Below are 19,265 nucleotides of genomic sequence, written 5' to 3' on the forward strand. Positions count from 1 at the left end.
CAATAACCTACCTTGTTTGCTCTACATCCATGGTCGACGTTAGCTTGCTACTCAGGGTTGTGTATTGACTCGTTTTCATTTATAGCAAGAGGTGTGGCCTTTTGCATTTCCTGCCACGATTATTCAACAATTTCTCAGAATCAAAAGTGAAAGCTTGACATTGTTTGTTTTGTCTGACTAGGAAAGGTTTATTTTTTTTTTTATCTCATATGTTATAAAGAAATCAGCAATTTATTATATTTGAGAAGGTTTTACTGTGGAATGATAGTAATATTCTTTTGAGTGACTGATTACATTGGATTTAGATGGAATTCAATTTAAAAATATATCATCTTTTTACGGATTTTATCATTATTTAAATTATCATTTAGAAATCATACAGTACTTTACTGCTACTACTAGAAAATTATTAGTACTAGTAGTTTTCAAACAATGTTCAGTGACATGTTCTACAGCCTTGAGATACATACTCACTGGTGGCCATTGGGTGGCAATATTGATTCATCTAAAATACTTTATCTCCCCTAACCTTATTCCCTGTCAGAAAAACTACAGTGATGACATTTTATGACCATAAATTGGACATAAATAACAGAAAACTTCCATTAACTACAATATTAACCCGATCTGGGACATATATGACTGTGAGCTTTACTCCTATTGGATAACCATTGGATAATATTCTCTCCCCTTTCTCCCTCCAGTCACATCCTCCAGGCTGTCAGAAAGCTGAATCCCCCTCCAGAAAGTGCTGAATGTTTTATGTTATGTGTCTACATATTGCAATATTTAGCTTCATAAAGCCATAAACCACAGGTCAACAGATATCAGATTGGATATAACCGCAATGCACCTTGGGAATCGTATTTCTGACTCGATTTCGGGAAATGCAGGATCAGAACCCAGGTAAGTAAATTATGCTAAACTCTACTGGTATGTCGAGAAACAGATTGATATATGAAGTATTTTTATTTCACATTTTCATGTGAAAGCCACTTGCTTGGTCAGATAATGAAAGTATATTAACAATGTGGTTTAACCGAAGCCTTACCCAACGATAGATTCAGGCCTGTTAAACGCAGGTTTGATTGCAACATTCAGTTACATCTCCTGCAAAATGAAGTCTCCCCAAGGAATAATATTAAGATGTAGATGTGGATGTACAAATGAAACAATTTCCAAATGTAATAATCACCGCTTTAATAAAAACAAACATATGAACATTATACTGCTTGCAGGTGAACCTGGTAAAACACATTATTATTTGACTTGTCTGACATTCTAAAAGTTTTATTAAAAATAAGATTTAAAATGTTTAAAAAAGGATTTTAGATTTTATGAAACTAGAAAACTTCAGTGAAGAGTTCACACATATATCCAGGCTGTTAAACATCCTTGTGGTCACACACTATGACCATGATTGTCTAGACTCTTAAACCTTAAACATGTTGAGACTGAACAAAAAAACCAAACATAAATCAGATAAATCAAAGACATCAAACAATATCCAATCTCTTCCACACAATCTTCTCAGTTATGTGTCTGATAATTCTAACATGATTTCTTTTAAAGATTTCTTTTAAGATTAAAAAATAATGTGTAATAAAAGTAAAAAGTTAAATGACCACCCTGCAGATTCGTTACCTTGACTATAACATTTTGGTGGTCAAACAATAAAATAAACTTTATCCAAAAGATGTAAAAAATAATCCTGAAACTGATAATAAAAACATTTATGTTTATCAAAGGCATACAATATTTTCTTCTTATAACCTAAAACATGTCGAGACTGAACAAAAAACCAAACATAAATCAGATAAATCAAAGACATCAAACAATATCCAATCTCTTCCACACAAACCTTCTCAGCTATGTGTCTGATAATTCTACCATAATTTCTTTTAATGATTTCTTATAAAGATTTATTTTAAGATAAAATATTTTTGTAATAAAAAAGTAAAACATAAATGTATAATAAAAATAAAAAGTTAATCCCACCACACGATTCATTATCTTAACTATAAAACTTCACACTTCCTGCTTATGGAGTCTTAAAAATAAGACTTAGAAGGTTTAAAAAGGATTTTAGATTTTCTGAAACTAGAAAACTTCAGTGAAGAGTTCACACACACACACACATATCCAGGCGGTTAAACATCCTTGTGGTCACACACTATGACCATGATTGTCTCTAGACTCTAAAACCTAAAACATGTCGAGACTGAAGAAAGAAAACAAAACATAAATCAGATAAATCAAAGACATCAAACAATATCCAATCTCTTCCACACAAACCTTTTCAGCTATGTGTCTGATAATTCTACCATGGTTTCTTTTAAAGATTTCTTTTAAGATAAAAGTAATAAAAGTAAAACGTTAATTGCACCACCCTGCAGATTCATTATCTTGACTATAAAATGGTGGTCAAACAATGAAATAAACTTTATCCAAAAGATGTTAAAAATAATCCTGAAACAAATAATATAAAACACGTCTATGTTTGTGAAAGGCATACAATATTGTCCTCTTCAAATGAGGTTTAAACAGTACTTTTTGTTTTAATTATTTCAACTATATTGATAAACTGTAGTAAATGATCAGCTGGCTCATGTTAAAACTAAATAAACTGTATATATTCAAAGCTTTCTTCATTCAGGTTTAATCATTCTTGGTATGCTTCATTGGTTTTAAAGAGCCTTGAGTTGTATCCTTCATACAAAATTCAATAACAGAAAAATATAAAAAATAGGAAAATGTTGGGCCCCCTGGTAGCTCACTGTGTAGAGCGTATACCAAATATGGGCCCTTTGCTCTATGTCATCCTCTCATCTTCACTGTCACGATCCAAAAAAAGCAAAAAGGTACAAAAGGTTAAATCAAATTCTCTAAACTCTTCCAATTCATCCCTCCATCATCCATTCCTGTTTGGCTGTGATGGCGTATTTCCAGGTCTCCACAATCTTGGAGAGCTGCAGACCTTCAGGAAACTTGTCTTCCACGTAAAGAGGCACCTCCACTTCTTTACGGTCCATGTAGGCAGCCACAGTCTCTTTCACACTGAGAAGAGGGAAAAAATATGAATCTTAACACATTACTTTCTCAGTTCCATTCAAAGAAAGTCCGGAGGTCCACGTTTACATATTTATTTATTTTTACATCAATATTTATGAATTTATGAAAAATATAACTCTCTAAATAGCGACGGACAGACAGATGGACAGACAACCTGAAAACATAAGTTGCTGTTGACTTGTTTCTAAAATTCAGTGAAGTGAATGAAATATTAAAACCAAAGACTCGATCATTTGTATTTGTGCATCATTCTATGAAGTGAGATATTTTAGATTTACTTTATATAAAGTAGAATTAGACGAATACATTTGGGATCTACACTGAAATAATGAACATTGTTCAGCTAGACAGCAGGAGTTTGTACTGTACTTAGGGGGTTAATTCACATTTCAGAGGATGCATTGGGGCTATGGGAGTAACAATTGCGGGAAAAATTGTGAAGATGTTTAAGAGGTTTACCCCCAGGATGGGTTGAAGTCCTCAGTGGCCCGCAGGCGGCCCAGATTCAACAGGAGGAACTCGTGCATCTCAAGCAGCCATTGGTCCACGTTTCCCCTGGACATGAACCCCTTCAGCTCAATCTTGTCTTCCTCTCTCAGCGGCATCTGATACTCAGCTGGATACTCCGAAAAGGGCTCCTTTTTATGGAAACATGGAATTATGGAAGTATTGGAGGTAATGGAGGTATTGTACATGTGTTAAATTATAATATAAGTGTATATTCAGAGTAACATTTTGTGATTGAAGAATACACTGAAGTGACAAACAAATAAAACTGAATGACTGAAAACATTGCTCCATATTTTTGATGGGACATAATATGACACGGTGCTCAGGTGTTTAAGTGATTTTCCATCCAGCCTAAAAATGCTGCAAAAGAAACTCTTACCCTCTTGAGATGCAGCATTTTTTCAGATTTGAGGGAGGAGAGGAGTTGCCAAAGAGAAACACAGTGTCTGAGTCTGCATCTGCTCAGAGCCTGAAGAAACAACACAGCAGAGTAAAGACTCTGTTCCATACAGTCTGAAAGAATACAAGGATTTTCTAAACCAGGTTCTGGTCATCTGGTTCAATTACATTAGAGAGAAGACAGATATCTTTATGGCGGATATCTCCAAAATAACCTAGATGGATAAACAGCACAACAGCTACGAGTAAAAATATGTATGATCTATCTATTTGATTTTGGGGTGGAAATGTGTAATGTTCATACTTTATGGGTACCTGACGATTGTTTTAAGACAGACTTGCTAGTTCACGAGTCATCCAAATTACTAAGGTTGCTGTGTTTTCAGCTTTGGATTACAAAACTACCTGTTTTCCGATGTCATTTATTATTTCCTTAAGTTAGTGTTGATAATGAACTCACTGTTAGATGACTAAGAGTCACATTTACAAGCTCAGAGTGTCTGACCTACAATAACTGTCCTTCAGTATCCAGCCTTGTTTAGGAAACCTGAACAGTCACTCCAGACAAAGAGGCCGCATATGCGTCGACATTCACCTGCGAAATGTGATGATCGATGTGGTCAACCATCTTCAGGTTGTCTTGGAGGTAACTGACCAGCGACATCACGGGATCACCACCAGTCACTGAGAGGAAACCGAGGAGCAGCTCCACAATCTTCAGAGCCTCACAAACGTCACTGTAAGAGTCCAGCTCTCTGGACAAGGCGTTACGGATCAGAGAGGACAAAGCATCCTGGGGGAACAACAGTATGTAAGTATGAATGAAGCCATAAGCCATCTGTATTTATATGTAAATTATTGTCAAATATTACAGTTAATTTACTGAATGTTCAATTATCTATGTATGAATATCTATTGCCTTTCAGATGAGAGACCTACCATTTAACAAAACGCTGTAAATATAACAAAGTCATTCTTAGAATTTAGGTGAGACTCAATGATTTTTACTATTTTATTTTCAACAAAGCAGCACTTTGTAAGAATATAATAATCTGTATTTGTTTAATATTTAGGTTAGGTTAGATTTAAGCATTAGGTAAAAAAATCTGTCAAAAAATCCCACCCAGAGCTAAACACTGTCTTTGGACTCTGCTGGGATAGGGTATTTGAGGAACCCTGGACGCTGGCTACGTGTGATCATAATCTTTTTTAGGTGTATTTTCTGGTGTTTTATAGAAAATAATATTTAGTTACAGCCCATGTAACTTTCCTTACATTCCTGTAATATATATTTGTATTTTTAACTATCTACATATGAGATGAAACACATTTAAGGAATGTAATTCTGTTTCCATTACAAAAATAATGTACAAGGTTCGTTCATTTACCTGACGCACTTTCCCTTTCACTGCTTTGAAAATGGTTTCATAGTCTCTCTCTTGTGTTTTGACCAGGGTTGGAATTCCCTAAAATAAAGCACAGTGAGTTTAGAGTAGCAGGCGTTCACAAAATATAACACAGCACATGCAATAATGACAAAAATAAGATGTAATGACTTTCTTGGTGAAAATGTCTTAATGTGTTCAATACCATCTAGGTTTGCTTAGTGAGTACAAACAAAAAGAAAAGCAATCATACAGTGATGTTTGAGGTGGCTGTTATGTTTTTATTGTATGTTTCTTCACAGCAATGAATTCAGACACTGGTGTTACAATTGACCTATTTAACAATATTATCAAAAGTAAATGCTGCTGTCATTTGTGGTTACCAAACCAGGCTGTGTGGACTCACTGTGCGGGTGATGAGGGGTTTTCCCTGCAGGAAGCGTGTGAGGATCTGCTGCTGGATCCTGGGCAGGTCATATTGTGATATTGTCTCATGGCCACGCTCCAAGCTGTACTGGCAGTTGGATAAAACTAGAGGAAGCAGGTCTTTCTCCACCTCATAGTGGATCACATGCTGCTCCGTTAGCTCTGCCACACTCACTTTGTAACTGCTGCAGACATCACAATGCAAATATGAGCTTTTTATTACGCTCCTTTTATTATACCATTTGTTTTATTCTTTTCCGAAAGACTTGAAATTATGAACTTATCCTTTACAGTACAGTGACAAAGCAGCATTGTTAATATTGCATTTTGCACCATTAGAAAATTCTCTTATGCTCTTAGCTGGAGAACAAACTTGTTTTTTGTAGCTCTGTGTATGTTTTGTACCTGCTGTCCTCTCCGGTGTGGCTATCCACAGCATTCACCAGCTCATTGTGTAACGCAACCAGGTAGCTGACCAGCCCTGTGGCACACAGGCCTGGACCTTGCCGCCGAGGCAGGAGGTACTGCAAGTCACTGTTCAGGTCCAAATCCTCGCTGCAAAATTCATCTGGGATCTTTAGCTCATCTGTTGGTTGGAGAGGGCATAAACGATTCCTTATTTTCAATACAACAATAAGTATGTACTCTCTGCTTAAGTGTTTCCTGGACGTGTGAAACAATGTCAAAATTGCATTGCTGTGGTTACAAATGCATTCAATGTAAATTAAAACCAACTGTATATCACAATATTAACACAACAGAGTTGATCCAATGAGCTCTTGTAGCACAGAGAGAAAAACAGAAATAGAGTGGACAAGTAAAAATGCACTCATTATGACTGCCATGCTTCCATCAGTAAAGAAAAAAAGGGATAATTTAGGTATTTTGAAGTGGGGTTGTTTGAGGTACTTATCCATAGTTGGTAGATGGCGGTCAGCTGTAGGTGTATATATTGCATACACTTAAACTAATATTGATTTTTTTGAGGTGGGTATGTCTTTCTACAGCCCCAGTGCATTGCTTTGCTTCACTCCTGTCTGCTTCTTCAAACTGGGGTGGTGCTAACCTCTTTACTGCACGAAGGGTAAGTATCTCATACAACCACACTTCAAAATACACAAAATATCCCCTTAAAAGAGGAAGATAAGTGCTTTACTTACGGCTAGCTACAGACTCTTTCAGTAGATTCCATGTTTTCAGGAAGATGTCAATGTGTTTGTCATACCATGTCTTCATTTCTGAAACAAGAAAAAGAAAGTTTTTTTGTTCTGTTCTGTCCCATAAGCCATGCCTCCCAATCTATTTAGAGTCAGTCCATTAGATTTTTGTAAATTCAACAATTTTTGAACAAACAAGGCTTAGGTCTATTCATTGCTCAGAGACATCACAGCTGTACCTCTTTGCCCTTCAATGAACTCTCTGATGGAGCCCACAATCTGGTCAGATGCGTTCTGGAACTTTCTCACCAAGCGTCTCTGCAGGTTTAAGATGTTTGGAAGGAACTTAATCTGCCGAAATTCTCTCTCCTGAAAAAGAAAAACACAAATTAAACATCTGAAAATCATGCCTCATGAGATAAAAAAGTCATTTTTAATTCAGCTGAAACTTTAAAGAGGTTTTTATATTCTAATTAGCATATAACATAAATTAACATAAATGTGTTCATTATTACTTCCCAAAATTGTTTTGAAAATGAAAGTATTACGAGTAAGACGGGTTAAAATGATATTTAATATTTATCCTGACAGTGGTGGAAGGTGATAAAATTAGAGTGTGTCCCTCCTCAGGAGCAAGAATGTTCTCATCAAATGCCATGGCAAGTTATTACTTATAGATTGGAAGATATATTGTAGGCATGGTTGACATTTGGTCTAAAGGTTACATAAAGGTTAAGGTTGCAAAAAAGAAAATCTCATCATCTGAATGTGCATAGTTACTAAATTGACTGAACAATTTTAACTATGAATTGCTGTTAACTCTAGATCAAAGGCCATGAGGTCAAAACGTATAACTGCTATAAATAGCTTTGTAAAGAATTATCTACAAAGAATGCCATAGCAATCTGTCCGGTAGTTATCTAGATTACTTGCTCCTCACCTTCTGCAGGAACCTCCAGAGAAGAGGCAGCTCCTCCTTTTGGTCATGCTGCTCCACAATGTGTGTGAGGGTGAGCACTGACAGCCTCTCTCTGCAGCTCCAAACTGCTGAGCTGTGGACCTGAGAGCCCAGAGCCAGAGACGTCAGGAAGGAGCAATCATCACCGAAGGTAGTCCTCATTATGAAGTTGGAAGAAACACGGGAATCAGTCCTGATGCTGCCCTTTGCATCTTGCAGGAGTTGATCAAGATCCTAGACACAAAATATTAGTAATTGTGGAAGGAAAGTTTACTGCAGCAGAAAAAATGCCAGCATATCATAGATAAAAAGTTAAATTAAATATGAAGAGAAGCTCTTTATTAAAATCCAACATAACAAATTAAATAATTATATTATTATAAAACTAGCTTATGATAAAAGTATTCTAGCCATATACATTTTATGTATGACTCAAAATACCCATTTTCTAATTTAATGAAAGCTTTGTCATGAGGGGAAGAAATTATGAGAAAAGGTTAAAGGTTTTACCCTCAGCCGAGGCGTCATAATATCTGCAGCCACAGTAGTCTCCCAGGTGTTTCTGGATACTTTGGTTGTTAGAGAAGGATCAATACCAGCTAGACAAAGACAAACAGAAGGTATTTTGTAAATTAATTTTTAGGTGACAGTATTTTTGTCAATCCTGGAAATACAGAACAAGCAAGAATGAAAAAGAAGCTCCATGATTTGTCATATGACTGACACAATGTGCAAATAGCACTACAGCTAGATAACAGTTTATAGAGCTTGTTGAAACAGATAGGAACATTAACAATTGTCCATCCTAAATGATCAACATCAAGCAGACTGTTTACCTCAAACTATAATGAATGCTATCTGTTTTTATTTATCATTTCAAGTTCTGATTAGTCACCAGTATTTGTCTCTTCACAGTGTCTCAATTAGTGTGGGTACGAATCATCTTTTTGAGATTTAGACATTAGATGACAATTATTTAACAGTGACGGACTCGCAGTGGGCTTACAGTGACTGGCCTGCACTAGCTCATGCAGGGATTTGATCACCAAGTGGACAGTTGTAACAGTGTCGTCAGCTCCTCGTCCCAGTGCCTGTGACAGCTGATCCAGATCCTTCATTATGTGTAGAGAAAGAAACAAACCAACATCTTCCACTGGTGGCTGGATGATGCGCCGGACAAACTAAAGGTACAAAGAGTGTGGGACAATGTTACAGTTGGGTTCAAAAGAACAGGAAAGAATAATTACTTCTTTATGTCTATTAAAAATATGCTAAAGATTTCCGACTACACACAAACTGCTGATGTAGATACTTGATATTTTATTTTGAGGTTAACTAACTTCATCTGCTCACCTGGGACTTCTCTGATGCTCCCAGTAACATGGCCAAATGTGTAACCAGCCTAACTAGAGTGAAGGGAGTCAGAGACATGTTTTTGGTGTCCAGGGCATCTAGATTGTTTCTCCGCTCAGGGTCTCCCAGGATGTGCCCAGGCCTTGTGTGATCCCTAAAATAATATATTACAGAATTACTCTGTCATGTGGTGGTACAACTACATTCAAAATGGCTCTAAAAAACACAAATTATGGTGTAATATGTTTTTATTTGATTAGAACAGTTTTCTTAATATCTAAGTCTGGCATACTCTTATGTGATGTTGGAAATGTTGAACATTGATAGTTCCCATAAATCACCACAATATGGGCAGCTGGCAATATACTAGATATTTTTCTACTTAAACACCATAACTATAAAAGTACTGCACTTATTGCATTTAGCCAATACTAAAACAATCATACAACTTTGCTTATTTTCCACCCACAAAATAATTACAATAGTTTTGACTGATCCATCCTTATATTATGTCCCACTCACAAAAATCCCATTTAAACGGGAAGAAGTTAGGGAGGAAACATACATACTTATAAAGACAATTTTCTGCATGACTGTAGCTTCACCATTAATGACACTCACTGCTGCAGTTGAATTGGTGTGAATCCAGGTAAGGCTGAATGATTGTCCCCTCCAACCTCCTGGCCACACTCCAGACATCGGCCTCGTTGCATAGGCAGGCCGCACTGCAGTGGAACATAGCAGATCAGCAAATTTCTTATCGACTGTATGTTTTTATGTCTGTAATTGCTTTGCATATAAATTAACTAGAACTGCATGGAAATATCTTACCTCATCAACAAAGCATGGATGATTATTTGGACACACTGTGAAAAACAAAGTAGGAATTAACAAAAGGTTTAAATATATACAATATAAAATCTACTAAAGGGATGGGATGAAGCAATTAATACTGATTACTGAGAAACTCAAGATGCAAATTATCCAATGAATGAAGCTGCAAGAAGCAATAATTTAAAACTGCAGTTTATATATGAAAGAACAGTACTTACTATACCAAGTGAGCCGCCCATAGTCTTGTTGTATGACTGCCTGGGCAACAGCTAGCATATCATCAGGCATTGTGGGTATGAATGCCCCCTGTTAGGTTAAATAAAATGAAAATGTAAAAGTTGGCATGAAAGTAATAATCAGCAATTATTGAAGATATGAGTAATTTAAAGACCTTTTCCTTTCAACTGCTAGATTTGGATTTTATAATCCAGTTTAGCAAGTGAGCAGTAATGGATTTACAGAATTATCCATATTTTGTCCGCCTTATAGCACAAAATACGTTTTATGTATCTGTAAGTTGCTGGTCAATATGAAAATGTAATTAGTTTGAAAAAAATAATTTTTTGGTCCTGAGCACTGTTTTGGGGGAAAAAAATCCCCATTCATTGAAGTCCCAATATTACTATACAATATAAGAATTACTGTTATGATTTGGCACTATACAAATAAAACTGAATTGAAAAGGCGCCTTCTATCATTTAAAACAGAGCAGCTCACACTAGGAGAGTTGAAATGGTCTACAGAAGCAGATATTATACATGTTTACCTGCATATTTTCAGGAAACAGACCAAGTTGCTTGAGTGGCATCACCAGGTTGTGAGTCCGAGTGAGCAGCACGGCTGCCAGATGGATGGTCAGCTCAATGACAGTGTTGGCTACAAGCGTGTTACCAGGAGACATGGCCAGAGCTCCCAACCTGTTGTGAACCAAGGCTGAAGCAAAATCCCTTACTTCACTTTGATGCAGATACCTTGAGCCCTGGATGAGATCTCCAAATGATTGGCATCGCTACAGGGAAGATATAAAATGGTATACAGTGAAAAAGATGTTCACACTAAAGTAATGGTAAACAGTCATTTATGATCTTATCTTGTAATGTAATGATTAATAGGCCATAGAGACTTTATGTAACTTATGTTAAATTATGTATATTTCCAAATGTGTGGCTCTGCTAGGTATGTTTTGTAAGTTGTTCAGAGATTTGTTAAATTACATTTATGTGATATCTCGACACTCTTTTTAAATCCTAATAATAGTATAGTCATAATAATTTAGATCAGTGCTTTTGTCATGAGTACTCCTCATTTGTGAAAACTGTTCTTGTGCTTATGACTTCATCAGGGATTATCATGGGTTATGACCTTTTTATGATTTTTGATTTAAAGAAAATCAGTGTATTTAATTGCATCTAATTTCAGACTGACATGGGATGGGGGGTTGTTGAACATGCAGAAAGCCAAATAGTTTTAAATGCTTTAAGCAGACGCAGACCCTTTCATAGTGGATTCATTTATCTTGTGTGTTGTTTTTGTTGCTGTGACATTTACAATTTGTTAATAAAATCCAAAATGAGATCAGTCATTGTTCATGTCTTGGCTTGCTCCTCATACCTCAGGGGTCGGATGAAGACTTGCATTTGCAGATTTGTACAGAGTTGTAACCTCTCTGAAAAGTGCCAGGAGGACGAACATTGTTCGATTCCTTGGTGGCACGGTGCATTTCTAAATCAATGGAAAACAAACAAAAAGTAAGTAGTGAGCAGATTTTATTCTACTGTTGAATGGGAAAACTGATTTCCACACAACAATAATGGACACAACTAAACCAAGACCTGCTGGTCTATTTTCATACAATAAAATAATTAATTGAACCCATGAATGTCTGGCATGGTAAACAAAGTAAAGTATATTTCATAATACACTACAACAGTATTTGTGAAATGATTACCTGTGATGATGTTGTAGAAAAAGGGCTCAAAGATCACAAAATCACTAGATTGGAACATTACTTGCAGCAGTTAAGAGTTTAGAGAGATAACTATAATTTTAATACCTCGCAGGCTTCTTCTATTTGGTCAACATCACCATCCACAACTGCCTTTGCAACTGCATCCCTGACCGCCTTGTATTCCTCTCCATACACAAGAAACTGGTCCATCTGGCCTCCATCTTCATTCTGTTCACACCACGAATGGAGTTAAAGGAGCAAAAACATTTCGTAATATATCCAAATACATGGATATCAAATGGATTTGAGATGCCGGTTCCCTGAGTCAGGAATATTTTAATAACGGGTAGAGCTAGGCGATATGGCCTAAAAATAAAATCTTTCACACCACACCCAATTTATAATGTGAATCAATTTTCTTTCTTAAAAACAAACAACAAAAGACACCATATCTTTGGAAATGTTGAATACCACTTCATCTGTCATGTCCTATCACTGTCTATCTCATATGGGACAGAGTGGGAAAATGATTTCACACCTTCCGTTTAGATGAGACTTGAGTGGATTGAGGATTGTTTTACAGAGCCTGTAGCAGCTGTATATCTCAGCATTATAACATTTGTAGTTTAAATCTTTATTTTTACATTGCAGTCATTTTTTGCACTGCCAGCACTAAAGGCCGGGATAAATCTGACTCCATGGTTTGTTTCTATGTTTTAGTAAATGAAGACCTGCACACTATCAAATGATGAGTGCTTCTGACGATTATAATACATCATGTAATAATGGTGACATTGCTTTATGATTCCTACATTTTTGGTACTGAATTTGATAATGAATGGCAGTGTACCTGCTGAAGGATCTCTATCGGGAACAGCCATGTAAACTCTTGTTGTTTCACCAGCGTCTGGACAAACTCAACACCCTGCCATTCGCTGAGCTTACGGATCAGGTAAACACGGTACCAATCATTCCCACTGTCCTCACAGAGCTTAATCACCGTGTTCAGGAAATCTTCTGCTCCATCTGGGACATTAGAGTCTGCAAAGCAGTGTAGTCAAATACACTCTTAATTGTTTTTCATTGATAATTAACACAAACTGTCAGCTGTAGTAATATAGAATACAATATTATCTCTCACCAGACAGACTGTCACTGATGAGCTTGGCAGCCACAGTTAGGGATAGACGCAATTTTGCGATGTGCTGCAGATGTTGAACAGATACTGTTGCTGGAACAGAAGTGACTTCAGCCAAAAAGAAGCGTATAAATTTTATCTCATTATTGAAGGATGCCTTAAACTCTTCAGCCTTGTCGCCTTCCTGAGGCATTTTCTCCCACATGGAGTCCTGTAGAGAAAAGATGTTAAGGGAGCATCAGTAAACTGTCACTTCAACTGACCTGCATCAGTAATCAGCAGAGACTGAAACAACAGTTTGTGGTACAGCTGCCATCCACAGTCTTCCAGAACTGGCCATCACACAAAAATATTTGGCCCACTAGTAAAGCAGAAGCAAAACCTTGTTTCAATCGTTTAAACAAATTTGACCTCACTTATTTTATTACCAGACAAATGGTTGACCTTACTGGCACTCAATCGCCCTGTAAAAAGTTCAAAGACTGAATAATAGTAAGTGGGATGTGGAATGTCCTGCTACAGAAATAATTTGGTTTCAGGAGCTCACACTTACAGACTCACAGCAACAAAGTTTTTATTGCTGCTTCATAAACTAAAAGGTTAGGAATTATTTTATTTGTGGTGAAATCTTCTTTCCATTTCTACAGTTAAATACATTAACAGTAGTAATTAATAGTACTAGTACTGTTATATTGTTGTTTTGAATATGCTTTACCTCCAAGCAGTTGATGTACAGGGCATAAAGCTGTGCTTTGTCCTCCTCATCCACAAATCTGCTGTCTTCCACTGATGACAAATGCTGCTGCAAATATTCCTTGACTTCATCAAAGCTGAAATACAAATAAGTTCATCATACCCATCATATGTACAAGAGCTTTGCAAGATGAAGCAGAGGAGCTTAAATGTATCCAGACATTTTCTCACAACCAAATCAGCAATGTTGCCAAAGACTTCTACACTGCTACTGAAATCATTTAAATTTAGATGTTTAACAGTCCCACATTAAGGTTACCTACCTGAACTTCAGCAGCAGCTTGAGGATCACAGATCGCACGACTGGATTTTTATCTGGTGACTCGTCAAAAGGCGACAGATCTTTGGTGTAAATCTGTTCATTTTCTGGTTAGACAAATAATTTGTAGTACATATTAGTAACAAAAAAGACTAATAATTAAAAAAATTTATTAAAAGAAGCAGATTGTACAGTATTTTAAGTATGTTTCATATAAACAGAAAAAGTGGCCAAACATTTGAAATGAGAAAAAGGGACAGACATAAAAAACATAAATAATTACTGTTTAAAAACCATCTAACATATATATACAAATTGTATGAAAGGTGCCCAATTATAGGAATATCTGTACATAATGGTCAAAGTTGTCATTTGCAGTATCAGGCAAATCCATATTCATTAGAAATGAAGGTAAAGAAAACAAAGAAGAAACAATGATATGGTACCTGTCTCAACCATCAGGTAGGACAACAGGTGTTTGATGACATCTTTGGCTGGTGGTGTGTTGTCCTTGAAGCACACCGTGGAGAGCAGATCAATGAAGAAGCCATTGCAACGCTGCCTGAATTCTGCATTTTTCTTGATAGAAGTCCTGCAGAGTCACAAAAATCAAATGCAAATAATATAAAAAATCTTAAGCAATGACTTTTTATCAGTGTTTTTTAGAATAATGATCTTTGCCAAATAATTTCCCCCAAATTACACTCTGTCAGAAGACTAAAACTACACACACACCCTAACCCTGACCTAGCATAGATTAGGTTGCTACTCCTCTTTCAAAAAAGAGTGTCTGATAAAGTATTAAAGTGCCCTTTCATGTTCAGATGGATGGGTGCTGGTGATAGGTGTACACACAATAGAAAATCACTGATTAAGTGCTGAGTGCACACGCATATATTTTTATATACGGCATGCATTCATTAAACAGATGGCCAAGAATCAAGTTTATGATAGCAAACAAAGTGTCACTTTTTTCTAGACCTTTAGATTTTTCTTAAATGGTATATTACATAAAAAAAAACCTCACCTGATATCTTCAGACACCTGTGGCTGAAAGTTATTTGGTAACTCCTGCCTGCAAATGGGACAGGAAGTCTGTCCTGCATCGAGGTTTGCCCTGATGCATGTGGAGCAGTAGATGTGATGACATGGCAACCCTACAGGGTCCTGTGGCTCCCTCATGCACACCGTACACTGGAGTCCGAACCTGAAAATGAAACCAATGCCAATCAGATTCCCTGAAGTGTAGCTAAATTCCATTCTTCACCATTTCATTAAAAAGAACAGAACTGTCAAAGGCCTTACCTGAAAGTCTGATCACTTGCCCTCTGCTTACAGTCCTTGAGGACTTTAATCACAGCTTGAAAAGCCTTCATTGATTTTACATCTGAGTTTCCCACCAGAACCTTAAGAGAAATAGGTCATAAATAAAACAATAGCCATGCTGAACTTATATATATATATATATGACACAGTCAGGTGGCAAAATGTGCCAGGAGTGTGTAGATCACGATACACCAAAATCTCAAGGTAGATGAGTTAAAAAAAAAAAAGTCCATCACTGGATGTAGGGCACATTGCTTGTCTGTTTGTAGAATATATTGTAGATTAAAAATTTACTCACCTTGCTTAAGGTTTTAATGTGATTCAGTACAAGTGTTCTGAGCTGATTGTCCTCATGGGGGAAACCCAGCAGCATGTGCTCCACAAACAATGACAGAATGTAGATGCGCTTCCAGCCATTACTATAGAATATATATAAATATCACAGTTAGTTTATTGTAGAAATATACGCAGATTCAACATACTCTAAGGTAGTATTTTACATCCGTGCATGATTTCCCCAGGAAGTTAGTTAGCAGAGAAAGTAAGCACACGTTTAAACAATCACTTCACTCATTAAGCCTGTGAAATGTCCACCATTGCTTGTTTTCCATGAAGCTTAATAAGAAATACAAATGCAATCATTTGTCTTTATATCAGGCCACTATATGGGCCATATGTGGGACATCCTGCTCGGCTGCTTGAGTCAGACAGCTAAGAAGTAGCACAAAACAACAGCTTCAGACTTAAATGATTGAAGCATTATTTTCATCTCATCTGAGGATCTAGGAAGAAAACTTGACTTGGTTCCTCCTGTAGTTGTTATTGGTTATTGTCTTATTTTTAAGAAAACCATTCACAATAAGGGACAATTTAAAGTTCCCAGGTCCCTGGTTGTAACCAATCTTTGACAGGAAACCTGAGCATCCAGACACAACCTATTCAGCCATACGTAATTATGTATTTACTCCATTCCTGTGCATCAGCATCTTACCTGACATCGTGGATTATTTCTTTGCATCGTCCTCCATATTGTCTGGTGTTATGTTGAGAACAAATCAACTCCAAAGAGGCTTGAAGCCTCTTGACCTGCTTCAGCCAGCGATGGCAGAGAGCATCGGTATCTAAATTAGGAGACCCCAGACTTTCAATGCATGCTGTGGCTGCGTGGACATCCAAAACCTACAGGACAGGACATAATTAGAGGGTTGTCAATATTGTTTTGTTTTTTACAGAAAGTGTTTACAGAAGCTGACCTCTCTGATTTGTGCTTAATTGATTAATCTGATCATTTATTTACTTATTGATTGTCTTATTTTACTTACACCAAATAAGACAATCACTGAATTTAAAACATCATAACACCTTGCATGATTGACTTTGTTCAGTTCAAATTGCTGATATTTAAAAATGTGTTTACCATATCTGGACAATTTCTAACATGCTGGTTTCTTCGCAAAGGAGAAACAACCTCAGGCTGAAGAGATATCATTCGTGAGAGGTTCTGAAGACGACTTTGGTAGAAATAGTAGGCGATGTGGATGTGAGAAACAGAAAGCTCAGTTTCATCTCGTTTTTGTCTGCGTATTTCCTCAACGCAGCTTCCCAGGGCCAGATACAAGAGCTGAGGAGAAAATGCACAGACAGATTTATAATTCAGTATTTGTTTTTAACCATAGCAATGAGGAACCAGATTATGGTACATTTGACTGGAGCATTTAAAACATATGAACTTACAAATAACCGAAGTGCAAGCATCACAAATAAAACATTTTCTGCAATGCAAACAAATGGTGGACCAGTGCTTAAATTCAATCAAAATCATAATGCACTTTGGTGCACTTTTTAAAAAAAACTTAATTTGACCCCTTAGAGAGCAGTGTATAATGCTTCACTTACAGTTAGCACTTCTTGTTCATTGCTGTTCATTTAATATTTTGTGGATTATAATACTTGTCACATTGGTCATTCTGTGTATATTTAAATATAGATGTACTGTGTAGGTTAGGATTAGGTAAGTATCGGAAAAATGCAAATCCCTGTTATGTATGTATGAATGTAACGCAGTATAAAAGAACTGAAATAGTTCCATCTCTGTCAACCTTATAATGCTATTTGTCAGAAGGATGTTTATTCAAATATATGCCAAATCTTTTGGCAGTGGGATATTAAAAGGGATTGTTGTCTTTGACTGCACTGGAATAGATTGTTGTAATATCAGAGCAATTCATGTACAGTACAATGTTTTGAGGAAGCAATAGTAGTATAGCAGCTAATGTACACAGTCATTAAGCACTTGATTTATGCCTACCTGTAATTCTTCATCTGATGCCATTTTCATGGTCATGGAAACAAAATCCTGCAGGTACCTTTCGTAGAATTCTTTCTTCATTTTTTTATTTACATTTTTAGCCATGTAACTGCCAAGAGGAGTGTTCAAGAACAACTCTTGGAAATGTACAGGTGAACAAACTGCAAAGAAATGTTGAGAAAGCCACTAATGTGTTAGGGTTCTACAAAAAGTCAGTTATAAAGGACAAAATCAAGGACAGAAGACATTTGGATACATTATTTAGTTACAGTATGATAATTACTTTCATGTCTGGATGTTTGCATCATGAGCCCATCCAGGAAGTCTTTGATCCACCAGCTGAAGGGCAGGAGGCAGTGCATTGTGTGGCCAAATGTGATGTGACTTTGAACCATGAAGACAGTGGAGCTGTAAGAGAGGCAGGATGCAAGTATTAGGAATGTGATTTTGTAAGACAGAGGAATCACAGGGCTCCAGGGTGCAAACATCGTACATGCTACTAAACATTTTCATTGGTTGCAAAATGACAGGTTAGTCAGATATTAACTTTTTATTTCTCCAATTCACTGCTTCGTCATTCACTCTCCAGGGCTGTGTTCGGTTTCAAATAAAGCCTAGGTTTTTAGCTATAATTTAAGAAAGATTTGGGCAATCACAGATTTCACACATGTTGACTTGGACAACGCAATGAGTGAACCAAGAACAAGTAAAGTACAAGCTTTCATTTTTCTATCTCTTCACCTCCCAGCCTGGGGGTGGTGCTGTTTAACCTGTTCCATTGTTTTCTCAGTGTGTTGACTTGTAGGTGGAAGCTGATTGGACAGGTGGTCTATGGGACCTACTTTAAAATGGCTTTGAGCTTTATAAATACCATGATCATACTCACTTGCTTCCCACCTTCACATAAGGGACATGGAGCATCTCTTTGCTTGAAAATATCTCAAGCCATAGGCTCCTGGTGTCATCGGACTCATTCAGCAGAAGGTCCAAATTGCAATCTCGGTCAATGACTGAGACCAAGTTGGCTAGAAGTGGAGTAACAACTGCTTGGATTTTCCTCCACAGTGTGTGTCTGTAAGAAATATTCACATGACTTGCATATGCATATTGGCAATGGAAGCTTGTGTAGCTGAAGTTTGCAGTGGTGCATTTTACATCAAAGCAAAATTGATTTAAATAAGTGATGAATAAATTACAAGATTGTAAGCAAATATAGCAAAGAAAAGGGTCATGTAAACAGCTATGGTAAGAGATGTCGAGGAGAGACCTACAGGAATGTCCCCCCCTCTTGAAGAGCATTGACATTAGATGCCTCCCTCAGAACCCAGCTTTTTGGATTGGGGATGCTGTCCTCATAATCCTCTAAAAGCGAATGGAGACGCTTCCTCACCATTTTTACAAACACACCTTAAAAAACAAAATGAATTTACTTTTTTCAG

At 36.8% G+C, this 19,265-nt stretch overlaps 1 protein-coding gene across 1 annotated transcript in view; it reads right to left on the reverse strand.

The window, feature by feature from the left end:
* Positions 1-1,183: 1,183 nt before the first annotated feature.
* The window catches only part of LOC127349913 (E3 ubiquitin-protein ligase rnf213-alpha-like), a 41,628-nt gene continuing 23,546 nt past the window's right edge, over positions 1,184-19,265 (reverse strand). The window contains 33 exon segments of the mRNA XM_051375989.1: positions 1,184-3,057; positions 3,532-3,710; positions 3,962-4,051; positions 4,577-4,774; positions 5,370-5,447; positions 5,773-5,977; positions 6,198-6,378; positions 6,953-7,030; positions 7,189-7,318; positions 7,890-8,141; positions 8,418-8,506; positions 8,914-9,088; positions 9,261-9,414; positions 9,882-9,985; positions 10,092-10,126; positions 10,313-10,400; positions 10,861-11,103; positions 11,706-11,816; positions 12,148-12,270; positions 12,893-13,083; positions 13,184-13,391; positions 13,896-14,010; positions 14,197-14,299; positions 14,639-14,784; positions 15,220-15,399; positions 15,498-15,598; positions 15,817-15,937; positions 16,510-16,697; positions 16,936-17,139; positions 17,827-17,987; positions 18,110-18,234; positions 18,713-18,898; positions 19,098-19,233. Coding sequence (XP_051231949.1) covers positions 2,901-3,057; positions 3,532-3,710; positions 3,962-4,051; positions 4,577-4,774; positions 5,370-5,447; positions 5,773-5,977; positions 6,198-6,378; positions 6,953-7,030; positions 7,189-7,318; positions 7,890-8,141; positions 8,418-8,506; positions 8,914-9,088; positions 9,261-9,414; positions 9,882-9,985; positions 10,092-10,126; positions 10,313-10,400; positions 10,861-11,103; positions 11,706-11,816; positions 12,148-12,270; positions 12,893-13,083; positions 13,184-13,391; positions 13,896-14,010; positions 14,197-14,299; positions 14,639-14,784; positions 15,220-15,399; positions 15,498-15,598; positions 15,817-15,937; positions 16,510-16,697; positions 16,936-17,139; positions 17,827-17,987; positions 18,110-18,234; positions 18,713-18,898; positions 19,098-19,233 — 4,835 coding nt within the window. The 3' untranslated portion in view covers positions 1,184-2,900.

Source organism: Dicentrarchus labrax, unplaced genomic scaffold (assembly GCF_905237075.1).
Source record: "Dicentrarchus labrax unplaced genomic scaffold, dlabrax2021, whole genome shotgun sequence".
NCBI classification, from domain to species: Eukaryota; Metazoa; Chordata; class Actinopteri; family Moronidae; genus Dicentrarchus; species Dicentrarchus labrax.